At 34.3% G+C, this 14354-nt stretch overlaps 1 protein-coding gene across 1 annotated transcript; it reads left to right on the top strand.

Moving 5' to 3' along the window:
* Positions 1-220: 220 nt before the first annotated feature.
* Positions 221-13756, top strand: BTG3 (BTG anti-proliferation factor 3; the record flags this gene model as incomplete). The annotated part of the gene is made up of 4 exons (XM_084231832.1): positions 221-393; positions 3916-4053; positions 9570-9777; positions 13517-13756. 4 exons carry the CDS (start codon positions 221-223, stop codon positions 13754-13756), a joined length of 759 nt encoding a protein of 252 aa, XP_084087958.1.
* Positions 13757-14354: the final 598 nt, after the last annotated feature.

Raw genomic sequence — 14354 nt, 5'->3', positions numbered from 1 at the left:
AAAGCTAAATGATAAGATTTCTTCAACAGCATTTTATAATAAGGTCTTTATGTCATGAATTCATGATTGTTCCTTTTTCCAGATATGAACCAGTGAAACACAAGATAAAATTGGAAGGAGAAAGGGAAGGGGTTGTAAAGAAGAGCAATTTTACAGAGCTTTATCTTCCAGTTTTTATGTTACTGTCTTCTGAGAAAAATTTTTACTTTTGCAGGGAAAAATGAAGAACGAAATTGCTGCTGTTGTCTTCTTTTTCACAAGACTAGTTCGAAAACATGATAAGTTGAAAAAGGAGGCAGTGGAGAGGTTTGCTGAGAAATTGACTCTAATACTTCAAGAAAAATACAAAAATCACTGGTATCCGGAAAAACCATCAAAAGGACAGGCGTACAGGTAAAAGATTAGGTTAGACGATTGGATTGGACTAAGTGAAAAGGCTGATCAACTCCAGAATTGAGTACATGACCAGAGGACTGAAGGTGTCCAGTCTGTGGCTCCCACAGTTTATTTGCAAAATACAGAACTCTGGGTGTCTCGGTATTTTTGCCTTGCTCATTTTAAAATACAAGCATCTGTTATTGGAGTTCAACTGCCTAGACTTGGAAAGCCAGTATTGTAGGCTCATAAGAGTTAGTCATGTAGTTCTAGTTTGGCTCTTGACTGTGTTTCTTTATCAAGGGTACTCTTACTTTTTCAATTTTAGAGGGCTCCCCAAAAACTATCATCCATATATGAGCATGGTCAGAATTGACAGAAATGAGCCTCCTTTTATCTAAAATCACATTTTATGTTTTTTTGAAAAAATAAGAGTTTTATGGCAAACTAAAGTTAAGATTATTCAATATCTAATGTTTTCTTGATCAGGAATGACTTATACTATACACAGTCTTTATGATAGAATCCAGTATAAATTATTTTATAGATGAAACACCCGTGTCCACAATTGACAAGTACTAGTTTGGGATTTTGAACTCAGGTCTAACTGACCCTAAATTCTTGTGGGCTTTCAGTACACTGCAGTGTGACTACTGCTTTTGACTCTCATAGGGAAGGTAAGTTTCACTTCCAGCTGTCTTTCGCACGCTGCCTTGTAAGTTACATTTACAGTTTAAAGGAGAGCAGGCACTGGTGGTACGTGTCCTGGCAGGCTCACTGCCTGTGAGCATTTATGTGACTGCTTGGGAGCCAGAGTGGAACGTGTTCTACCAAACTCAGTGGCCCCATTTGTGGATGTAGTCATAGAAAATAATGGGAACAGTTGATGCTATCATGACTAGAAAAATTCTTTTATTTATGAATATTGCTTTTTCCAGAGTTTCCTCCATTAATCAGTACTTCACTACTTTGATGTAAAAAGGACTTAGTTTTAATTGCTGAGCTCTTCAAAGGGGAAGACTATTCAAAAGTCTACAAAGGAGGTGAAAATAGGGTTTGTTTCTCAAATGCCATAAGCTAAATGAGCATGTTTTATTGAAAAGAAAAATCAAAGTAAGTAATGTATTTTCCTCTTCATTTTTATCCTGAGAGGTTCCCTAAATTGGAAATTGTAAAATGTGAATTAAAATAGAAATGTGGATGTTCGTATAAAAGACTCAAGTTATTTTTTATCTTCTTACTTGAGTCTATTAAATTTTTTTTTCCTGTACATCTTCATTTTTGATAGAGTGAAGCGCTTTTGTGAGGTAGAACTGTTGAGGCTTTTTACACTGATCTAATTGACATTGAACAAAGCCTTTTGGAAGTGCCAGGCCACCATACTATTACTGAAAAAGAAGAGACACTGTCAAGTAAATGCTTAAAGGTCAGACAGTGTACACTTTCATTTCCATTAAATTCTAAAAACTTGAGGAAAAAAAGTTAGCCAAAAAGGATTAAATTGGCATGTGATCAGAACTATCATTATTGAGGCATTTTGAAACCATCTTTGAAGTAGAAAACTCTTAGACTTATATTATAAAAATGAATAGAATATAGGATTAACAAGAGTTTGTAGACTTGATGGGTATATTTTTTTTCTTCTAAAGTGTTTATAAATTAAAATAGTTTCTCTACAGTATAAACAAATAAGATGCTTTTGGAGGGTAATTTGACAATATTATAAAGAGCTGAAAAAATATTCATATTCCTTGACGTGTAAGTCTACAACTATTCTAGAAGCATAATCAAATGCTGATAAATAGTGTATGAATATGGATGTTTCTTACACTTTATAATTGCAAAAAATTGGAAAGAACTAAACTGTCAGCATTAAGTAAATGATAGACTATTTCAATGCAACTTTTAAAATCTTGTTTTTGAAGAGTGGTTAATGGATAAGTAATCACATTATGTAAAATAAAAAACAGCATAAAAATACTTGAGATATGCAAATTTTGTTGAAGCAGAGTATATTTACATATGTGTTTTTTAAACTTAGAACCTATGACACTCTCATTGCAGATAACAAAAACACATTTAACATCTATCTCCTTACCCTTGACTACTTTGATCCTGAGGCACAGGGGACTTCTGAATCAACACAACACTAGAATCCGTAAAATAGGACAGTCTTATAGAAAGGAACAGTATCATATGCTGTAAAATAACTTTTTTCACTCTGATTTTGCTGAAATCTTAATAATGATGTTAAGATAGGTACAGACAGGAAAGATAATTGTTTGATAATATGAGCTCTGAAGTCTTGAGTCCTGGATTTAATCCTGGATTCATCACTTTCTAACTGTGTGATGGACTAGTTATTCAAACTGCCTCCTTTTCTTACAATGGGGAAAATAGTATCTAGCAGTATAATTATGAGAGGTTAAAGAGTTAATAGATACAAAAGCATTTAGGTAACTGTCCTTTTCACAGTAAACTTCAAAAAGAGTTATGTACAATAAAGTTAATCTATTTTAAGTGTAAAATTATATAGAAATAATTATTAGAGTTAATTTAAACATTCAAGGTTTTAAATATAAATTGAGATCAATAAAGTAATAAAATATAGCACATTCTATTGCTATCATATTATTTAATGATACAGTTACTATTTGTTAGTTAACTTGTATTTTTTATACTATAGAGTTGGATCTGAGGAAGAGGTGAAATGACTAAATGTAAATCTATGCAATAAATAAGTACTAGAACTAGTACTAAAATCTGGATTTTATTGATTTTTAGTTGTAGGCAGTGAACACTTGAATTGTAATTGCCATTTCTCTATGTAAATGCAGTATGCTTAATTGAACATGTATTTTTTCCATTCATACTGGAAGTCAGCTTAGAGCATTTCATTAGGTAGAAATAGTATATCTTAGCTTAAAAAATAATAAAAAGAGCCTCAATTGGTTTAGAATTTTTTTCTAATTTTTTCAAGTGAAATAATCCAATAACTCTTTAAAGTTATATTTTAATCTTAAGTATGTAATATGAATGACTGTTCTTGATTGGTTCTGTATAGAATAGTTGTAGGTAAGGTAAAGGACACCTTTCTTAATTAATATTTTTATTTTGCTACCTAGAATGTACAAGCAAGGTACCGACAGGTCAAAACATGTCACAATAATTCCAAATATTTTTGAAACATTGTGGGACATTTTGTTATATAGGAACTTGGCCTGTAAAAACTTTTACCTTCAGAGCCCTAAATCTCATACTCATTGTTCATGTGAGGTTGAATAGTTTCTAGGTAAAATAAGCCATTTCTGATTTCTGGGCTCACACAAATGTCCTCTTCTTTCCATCACACCAGGTAGTCTTGTTGGTGCTACTTCTCTTCCTGTAGTTCACATTTATTATTTATTTAAGGTAGATGTTCTGGGTTCTCCACCGGGGTATTATTTTTTTTTCTTAATTCGCATTGGCAAATACTAATAGACATGACAGTTTATGATTAAGATTTAATAAAGCTGTTATTTTTACTGTACTTTGTTGTAGATGCATTCGTGTCAATAAGTTTCAGAGAGTTGATCCTGATGTCCTGAAAGCCTGTGAGAACAGCTGCATTTTGTACAGTGACCTGGGTTTGCCAAAGGAGCTCACTTTGTGGGTGGATCCATGTGAAGTATGCTGCCGGTGAGTTCTTGAGTTTAGTGGCTAAACTGATCACCATGGGACTGGAACTGATTTCATAAAATTGTTTCAAGTATTGCCTGCCTGTTTGTATTTATGGCCAGGAGCTCGTTGCTTGACTTCCTCAAATAGGAGTTTTTGTAAAGGCCTCATCTAAAGGTGATAGTGGGGCCTCCCCGGTGGCGCAGCGGTTGAGCACTGGGTCACGAAGCTCCCCACAGCCTCTGCAGCGCCGGTTCGATCTCTGGCCACCGGGTGAGGGTCCCACATGGGGCGCAGATATTTCTCCTGCCGCCTACTGCTCCTCTCAGCAGTGTACTTCGTCAGTCTGCCTGTTCTGCTTTCCGCTCTGACTCTGGTGAATTCTATCACCCTCCCACGCTTCTGACTATACCCAGTGCTTGTATAAAAAATAAATAAATCTTAAGAAAAATAAATAAACTTGATAGTGAAGGGCTGGTTGCATTCCTGTTTTACAGCTAAAGAACCTCAGAAACTGGGTAGGGGGTTTCTAGAGCTTTGCCAAGAAGTTTACTGTAGACCAAGCAGTAGACTATAGACACAGATTCCTATAGGTTGGCTGTTGTTGTCTTTCATTGGTGGTCCACTTGTCATTCCCCTCTTTAATTTAAGAAAGAAACTAATCCCAAATAATACTGGATAATAACCTTTGGCCTAGGAATAGCTGGTGACTTTATAATCTGTTTTTTCTATTTTTGGCTCCTCCTTTGTTTGATTTTTAGGTGACAGTGATATTTCCATGGTTTTGATTTCATAATGGAAATTATTTCTCTCATTTCCTAATAAACAGAACTGTAAAAGAATTGTGTTAGGTATGATCTAGTTGAATTCCATTCATTCTAAAAACATTCTTTTGGGACCAGGCACTTTTAGCTGTGAGGTTTTAAAAGATGAAAATGACATTCTACTTTTAGGTAGTTCACAGTGTAATAAGGGAGAAGAAAGAATAAGCAGAATACAACAGTATGATTTGTACTATAATAGAAATATGTGCAAAACATAGTGGTTGTTGGCCCAAAAGAGAAAGTTACTGCCTGTGCCAGGAGTCGGGAAAGATTACTGAGTAAGTGATATTTGAGCTGGGAGAGGGAAAATGAGTTGCGGTTAACCAGGTGTCAAAGTGGATAGGACATTTCCAGATAGAAGGAATGGGATTAACAGATGCATGCCTCACCTACCGGTTCCCCAAACCCCCAAATGAGCAGTTTACTTCAGCTGTTCCTTTATAGAGTCATGTTATGTTCTAGAGGTGGTCAGACCCTTTGACCTCAAGACATATCTATCATACTAAAAATACACCATTATTCTTCCACTGATTTTTTTATGGACCACCCTGTAGTTGCTCGGTATAAGCTGTTGCTAAGGGCCTCCCCTGTTGGCGCAGCGGTTGAGCGCTGGGCTGCGAAGCTGCCTGCAGCCTCTGCAGTGCCGTTTTGCTCCCCAGCCGCAGACAAGGGTCCCACATGGTGCACAGACCTCTCCTGCCATGCCCACTGCTCCCCTCAGCAGTGTATTTCAGTCAGTCTGCCTGTTCTGTTCCCCGCTCTGGCTCTGGTGAATTCTCTCACCCTCCCATGCTTCTGACTACCCAGTGCTTGTATAAATAAAAAAAAAAGCTGTTGCTAAAAGCTTGTTGGTTGAGGAAATGATGTGTAAGTAGTAGATTCTTCCATACTTGTTTTTTAGTTAGAAAAAGAAAAATGCAAGACCAGCTCAAGTTTTTGTCTGAGAACGTCAACGTTTTTAGATTTGGAGATTAATTAAAAACTCACCTTAATTTTAGGGTTAAAGTTAACTACTGAACCCCTGCAGAAGACCTCAATAGCTGTCACAGAGTTACTGTGTTGAATTTCTTACTTTTTTATTAGATCCACACTTAGATAAGATTGACTCTTATTTAACATAGTTCTTTAAGTTGTGTAGTTTTTCAGCCTGTAAGAAATTGTAAGTAGCATTTTGAAACGGAGTTGTTCCCAGTAGTCATGAAGCTACCTGTAATGTTATGTAGTCTGACAAAGAGACAGTGGCAAAAAGCTAAAGAGCTAGTACAAATGTATTATCACCAAATCAGTAATATTTAACACAACAATCTTAAATCATTAGGAAAGAGTTGTTTTCATAGGATATTTAGGAAGTTGTGTAATTTTATGAACATTTTGCATATAATTATTTGAAATGCTTAAGTGCTCAAGTAAAACTTTAGTTATGTGGACATTTTTATGTATATACTTCATGACTTGATGATGGCAGGTAATGAAAACTTACTGTGCTTTCATCTTTCATATAAGAAAATCTTTGTTCAGTAGCTTCCTAGTAATTTTATTTATGATTAAAATTCAAAAATGGATTTTGATGTGATTTTTTTTTTTGGTTAGCTAATAGAAATCACCTTCAGAATGTGGGGCTCATTCATTGATAACAAATTTTCGAAAAAGATAGACATGCTAATGATGAGTAGAAATCATTGCTGTAAGCTAATTGAGGACATAGAGATGGGTCTAAAACTGGAAAGAAATAGTCTAAAACTTAAAGCTAATCTATTTATATAATGAAATAAATATCTGAAAGTCATTAACTATAATAACTCATTGGTAGAGACTAAGGTTATAGAAAAATTTTGAAATACACTCAAAAAGAACATAGTTGCTAGTCTGAGTTATTTTATCAGGATAAAATATTGGAGGGATGCAGAGTGTTATATGTCTAGAAAGGGTGTCTCTTAGGGATATATTTGAGAGAAAACAGAATAAATAACAGATCTTTCCTATAATGAGAAAGTCTGAGACTAGCTCATGACTTTACTATCTATTTTACAAATTCTGTATCTTATTCTGTAGTTTCTATATTCATTTCTGATTAAAAGCATTCAATATTGATTTAAAATTAACTAAACCTTAATGTTTCAGTAGTGTCATTGATAAATGGAAAGTTAAAAGTTGTTCATTCTGATTCTGAAACTAACTGTACCTTCTAATGTTTCAGTAATACTACAAAGGGAAAGATGCAGAACCTAATTGAATTTGCATATCAAAGAAAAATGAGTTTTTAATAAAGCTGATCATTTCATCAATAGATGTCTATTCTTGGTTGCTGTTTCTATTACTTGGAAGATAGGAATTTTCCTCAGATTTCCTTCCTTTCTGTTTTGTTTGACTTTGCTTGAACTTAAACTCCATTAATAAGTATTAAATGGGTTTTCACTTAACTTCATAAAAAATCTTGCTGCAGAATGATACACATTTCTAGTTCTGGATCTGGCACTGAATTAGCTCTGTGACCTGGAACAAATCATTTATTTTCCCCAGGCCTCAGTTTCATATGTGCTGGGTGAGGAAGCTATAGCTGGCTGGATACTGGTTGGTCTTCAACTAGTGATTTGTTGAGTAATAAGATGTCTAACAAGGGCAAATTTCTCACAACACAGAATTCTTATATTTTAAATTTACTTAGCATTGAGTTTTAGCAATTGAATCTTACATTTCTGTCTTCTCCAGGATTTAAAGACTCAGCAAATTTCAGTGTAATCAAAGGTTAATTCATATGTATTAATGCCAGTAATGTTTAACAATGGGTTTAGGCCTACTTTCAGTTTTGCTGTGTAGCAACTCTTTTTATGAGGTGAAATGAAAAATAAAAAGGAAGTTATGCCTCTATAAGAGGGGAAGACACCAAAGCTATAATAGAACTCACCTGTGAAACTACTCAATTTCCATATAAACTTTCAGAGGCTTTATTGCACTTAGGCTTAAGCTAGATAATCACCTTGATCAGAAATAATTTGAGATGAGGTATCTTGAAGTGAAATTTATTGACATCATAGTCATAGTTAGCCCTGTTTTTCTATTGAAGTTGTTTTTGTTTCTTAAGCTTAAAATCCATTTAATTGTCTTTCTAACTTTAATTACATGTATGTAAGAACCACTTAAAATTCACTTTGTTCTGATGTTAACCAGAAATTGTCTCATAATGTATATGTTGTGCAATCTATTTAAATAGATTTGCGGGTGTCTCCTTTGTCGTCTGAATGAAAACTCCTAGTTTTTCTGTTTACTATGCTATTTGCCTTCTTTGCAAAATTTATTTCCTTTTTTTTTAGTAACCAGTAGCCAAAATTACATATTTTGACAATTATTCTTAGACCATTCGGTTTAAAAAAGTTCTGGAAGAATGAAAAGTCTTGCTCTTTTACTTTTTTTTTTTTTGGCAAAGATTTATTTATTTATGCATGCGAGAGCTGGGGTACAGGCCAGAGATGTGGGGTGTTGAGAGGATTCACCAGTGGAAAACAGAACAAGCAGACTGACTAAATGTAAAGTGGAAAACAGAACAAGCAGACTGACTGAAATACATTGCTGAGGGGAGCAGCGGGCGAGACAGGAAAGGTCTGCCTCACCATGTAGGTTGCTCCCTGGCAGGCCAGTGATCGAACACCTGCTGCAGAGGCTGTGGATTGCTTCAGAGTGCAGTGCTTAACCCCTTGCGCCACCAGGAAGGCACGTTCTTTTACTTTAAAAAAAAAATTAAGGTGAGAGATAAGCAGTTACTCTAGGAATCTGAGAGGTAAACAATACAATCAAAACCTCTTTATTTTTCTTCAACAGTTGTGTTTCTTTAAAACAGTAATTACCTCAGTTATCTTTTTTTTGTCAGGGAGGATAGAGGAAATACCCCCTTTTAATTCAATCATTATAAAAGTGAAACTCAGAAATATCTAGTCAATTGAGACTTGAATTACTAAGGTATACATTAAATCCATATGCATTATGGATTTGTTAAAAATACATTAGAAAAGTTTACTGTATGTGTAACTAATTTCAATGGTACATATAAAAATATAATCTAAACAGAATTTTTCTTTAATGTTTTAAACATCATTTTTCTTTTTAAAAATTTTTCTTTATGGAGAGAACATTGGTTTATAGCACTGTACATGACTTAGAGGAAGAGGTTGACACTTCTTCAAGTGGATGTCACTACACTGTCTCCACCATGAAAGCACACATAGTCCTTTACCCTAGGTCATTATACCCGCTTGCCCTTCTCCCTCCACTCCCACACTGCCTTCCTCTTTAGGAGCCTTAATTCTGCATTCATATTTCTAGGATTTGTCTTGGTTTAGTTTTTGTCAGTTCCTTTTTCCCGTCTGTATTCCATGAGTGAAATCACCCTGTGTATGTCTTTGCCCTTCTGATTTATTTCACTTAGCATAATCTCTTCCAGTTCTAGCCATATTGTTGCAAATGACAAGAGGTCCGTCTTTTTCTTGTAGCTGACTAGTATTTCATTGTGTGTATATACCCTAGCTCCTTAATCTGCTGCTCTGTCAGTGGGTATATATAAGGTCAAGTTCTGGGATGGTTTCTTCTTTAATTTGACCAATGGTGTGTCCAGACTTAGTTGGGTTTCATTTTTTATGAATATTTCAATTTTATGGGCATTTCATGTTTGATGCTATGAAAAGTTTGCAAGTTGTTTTGTATTTTTATTATTATTCTTAGGTATGGAGAGAAAAACAATGCATTCATTGTTGCCAGCTTTGAAAATGAGGATGAAAACAAGGATGAGATCTCTAAGAAAGTTACTAGAGCCCTTGATAAGGTTACCTCTGATTATCATTCGGGATCCTCCTCTTCAGATGAAGAAACAAGTAAAGAAGTAGAAGTGAAACCCAGTTCATTGACTGCAACCCCAAGCCCAGTGTACCAGGTAACCACATTGAAGCAGGGCTTGCCAGGTCATTGCAGGTAGTTCTGTTCATGTTGCCCAAAGTTTCTGATTGCGATGCTATACCACAGTTCTTACCTTTTCACAATAAGGAGAAGCTGCTTCTCTGAATTGGAAGTAGACATCCTGAGTCACTTTTTCAGAGGTCTCCTTGACTATTCAATAACTAGGATAAATATATTTTAAAAGGCGTGGCAAAGAGTAAAAAAATCTTGGTGATGAGATATTTCTAATGTTCTTAAATTCCTGTTTATTATTCAGAAATGGCCAGTTACTGTCCTTCTTGTTTGACACTTCCAGTTTGTACCTTTGAGTTTAGCATTCTTGTTCTCTCCCATTCCATGATTAAGGAGAAACTTCACTAAATTATATTAGCTAATTTTTCACTCAAGCTAAAACAATCACCCTTGCCACTTGAAGAGTCATACAGCAATTGTACATGAATTTAAAGATTTGTTCACCTACTTATTTTTATCCTACACACCAAAGAAAATTTAATATACTTTTAAAATTCTGAACAGACTACTCTTTAATAGAAAATATTTTAATGTTAAAAAAAATTAAAGAGGTCTTTTAAGTTGACTCTTATCCTACATTAAGTACTTTGTTTTTCTAATTTTGAATATATTTCAAATATACCTATCTTTGTTAATTTGACCTTAATTAGACATAATGAAACAGTTCATAAATAAACAGGTTTATGTTCAGCTTGAATTTTGACTAAAATGAAAACTTACTGGAATTTTTAAAATGAGAAACTAGACTATTACATTCAAAATACATTTCCAAATGAGTACTCTTTTAGTATAATTTTTTTTATTTTGCCCCTGCCCCCTGAGGGGTTAAATTATCCTTCCTACACTTGAGGGAAAGAGTACATCTAAAAATAATGTTTTTAGGGGTGTAGACATCTGTATATACAAACACCTGCTTTAAAAAAAAAAAACACAACAACTTCAAATAGTATAAAGGATTGTGATGACATATTGTCCCTCTTCCACCCAACCACCATTCCCATGTCCTTCCATGAAAGTATCCATTACCAGTTATTTTTGTATTCTTTCCAAGAGATTTTCTGTATAGATAAGTAGACATATATTTGTATTTCAGGGATGATTTTTAAGACCTTTGTCATAAATAATTTGGGTATTTTTTTTTCTTTGCTTGATGCATTAATATAAGTCCAAATTGAACTGATTGCTTTACTTTTATAAGTAAATTGACTTAATTTTTAGTTTGACTTTACATTAAATTATATTTATTTTTCAATGTTGGAAGACTGTTGGGATAACTCTTACAACAAATGGAAATGAAGGTTACTTTTTAGGCTTTTTAAGAAAATCATTTCTCCTTGACCTTATATTCACCAACAAAACATTTTATGGCAGAGAATTATAGTGATTATAAGCTATTGTATAGACAGCAGTGCAAGGGGCCCACTTTAATCTTTTCTTCCTATCCACTTTTTCATTTGAACTTGGCATTGTAGAAGCTTCAAAAGGGGTTAATAAAGTAAGGACAAAACATTGTAGCTTGGGGTCTTTTTCTCTGAGGATTCTTTGTGTTCTGAAACTAAACTAAAACTGTCCACTAATTAGGAAGTGAAGATTATGTTATTATAGCATTATCATATTTTTCCCAATTTATAGATTTAACTCAATCAAAATCTCAAATCTTTTCTAGAAAGTGACAGGTTGATTTTATTTTTTATTTATTTTTAAAGATTTATTTATTTATACAAGCACTGGGGTACAGTCAGAAGCGCAGGAGGGTGAGAGGATTCACCAGAGCCAGAGGGGAGAGCAGAGCAGGCAGACAGACAAAGTACACTGCTGAGGGGAGCAGCGAGCGGCAGGAGAGGTCTGCACACCATATGGGACCCTTGCCCGGCGGCGGGGGAACAAACCTGCGCTGCAGAGGCTGTGGGCAGCTTCGCAACCCAGTGCTCAACCGCTGCACCACTGGGGAGGCCCGACAGATTGATTTTAAAATTTTTAAAAAGGAAAATGAAGTTGGAGGCCTCACTCTAATATAAAGCCATTATATTTATTAAGACAATGTGGTCATTGTTTAAAGATACAAAGATGGGAACAGTAGCAATTACAGGTGTAAATCATATAAATACAGTCAATGCCACAGCGATTCCATGAGGAAAATCTTCAATAACTAGTACTAAAACAATTGGGTAATCTATATGGGAGGGAAAAGTGAACCTGATAGGATACCTAAAAATAATAATTTGAGATAGATCATAAATGTAAATTTAAGCTTTTAGCATAGTATGTAGGGAAGTATATCATTATTAATTAGAAAAGGCAAAGATCTCTTCCAAGGGACACAAAAACTAAAAAGACAGTTTGCCTCCATTAAAATCAGAACTCTTTGCTCATCAAAAGAAACAATTAAGAACTTGTATTAGAATATTTTTAGCAACTTCTTTTATAATAGTTCAAAAGTAAAAAAAAAATAATCAAGAATGGAAAACAGCCCAAATGTCTGTTAACAAAGGAGTGAGGGTAGAAAGGATTCTGTGTATTCATACAGTGGAACAATACCAATAAAGTAAAACTAATTGACACAATATGCAAGAACCTCAAAAACATTAGATTGAGCAAAAGAAACCAGATAGAAAAGAACACATGCTGGATAATTCCATTTATATGAGGTTCATAAACAGAAAACTTAGTCTATGATAAAATTCATCCTAACAGTGGTTGCTTATGGGGTGTGAGGAGTAACTGGGAAGGAATAATTAAGATCCAATATTTAGTCTGTTGCTTACAGTTTTAAAATCCTATCAGCACCCCAATATAGGAAGAAATGAAAACATTTCATTTTGCTGCTACTCATTTGTAATATGTTCAGTTAGTTTGAACCAGAAGTTCTTTACTATTGTAGATAGTCAAGTAACTACAAGTGCAGAAAGCAATATACAGAATTGTGTGTATGTGTGTTTAAATGTGTGTACATACACACATAGGCATGTATATATAAAATATTACTAAAAGTATACACAACAAAATCGCATGACAGGGGAGTTGGGTAGCTGGTAATCAGGTAACGAAGGACTTTCCAATGTGTGAGTTTTTGTATCTTTTAAGTAGTCTGTCATATGAATGCCATGCTTTACATTTGTTTTAACAAGAGATAAATTATCTGTACTAAAAGTAGCAGATTAGAAGTCGGAGAACTCTGAAACACATAACCGCAGGTTGTAGCATTCTAACAGAGATCCAAAACTGTTGATAACATTGAAAGAATGTGAACTTGATGTCCCATCTGACTTAATGGATAATCTAAGACTATTGTTTCCAAACATTAAACTGGCTTCATCAGAATCACCTGCAGAGTTCCATCAAAATACTGACCTTTTATTTCTAAGGTTTTGTTACTCTTACTGTTCAGTAAACTGGAACTAGAACATGACTGTTTTGGGTTTAACAACTCCTTAAGTGACTCCATACTTAACCATACTGGTCTAAAACATGATGCCATTCATTTTTGTCTTTTAATCTTTTCTGATTCAAATAGCCAGAAATTCCTAGGGTTTTTAGAGTGCTATTTTTGAATTTATTCCTTTTCATTCATTCAGAAAACATTGCTTGATTACCTGTGTGTTCTTTTTAATGTACTTTTAAGGAGTCTGGAAAGTCACTTAGTTTTTACATAACATATGACTAATTTTTCCTTTGAATTGACTTATGTTTTCTCTTGCCTACAGATTTCAGAACTCATATTTCCTCCTCTTCCAATGTGGCATCCTTTGCCCAGAAAAAAGCCGGGAATGTACCGAGGGAATAGCCATCAGAGTCACTACCCTCCTCCTGTTCCATTTGGTTATCCTAATCAGGGAAGGAAGAATAAACCATATCGCCCAATTCCAGTGACATGGGTACCTCCTCCTGGAATGCATTGTGACCGGAATCACTGGATTAATCCTCACATGTTAGCACCTCATTAGCTGCTTTTTGATACTGTTGGTGTCATGTTGAGAAAAAGTAGAATAAACCTGACTACATAGTAAAAGTTAAAAGTTCATACTCATAGTAGTACAGTTAGATGGGCCAAACCATCAAACTTATTTTTATAGAGACGTTATTGAGAATAATCTTTCTTAAAAAATATATATATATGCACTTTAGATATACTGATATAGTTTGAGAAACTTTATTAAAGTTAGTCAAGTGCCTGAGTTTTTAATATTGGACTTGAGTATTTATATATTGTGCATCAACTCTGTTGGATACAAGAACACTGTAGGAGTGGATGATCTGTTGTAGCACCTTTAAGCATTTACTTTATGGAGAGTATGTAAGTTATTTATACACAAGGAAATCTATTTTATGTCTTGTTGTTCAGAAGAATTGCGTGAAATCATGTAGTTGTAAATAAAAAGTAGTTTGAGGCATGACAGTGTGTTTCTGTTTTGTGCATTAAAAATAAGGGAGAAAGAACAAAGGGGATGTTTCATGTCAGAGTTCAGCAAAGAAAAAAATGATACCAAGAATTTAAATTTTTCCTTAAAAATAATTTTTTATTAACCATGTCTTCCTCAAAGG

The sequence above is a fragment of the Talpa europaea genome (genome assembly GCF_964194135.1).
Source record: "Talpa europaea genome assembly, chromosome: 4".
Classification (NCBI taxonomy): Eukaryota; Metazoa; Chordata; class Mammalia; order Eulipotyphla; family Talpidae; genus Talpa; species Talpa europaea.
This window is presented reverse-complemented; position numbering and strand designations above follow the sequence as displayed.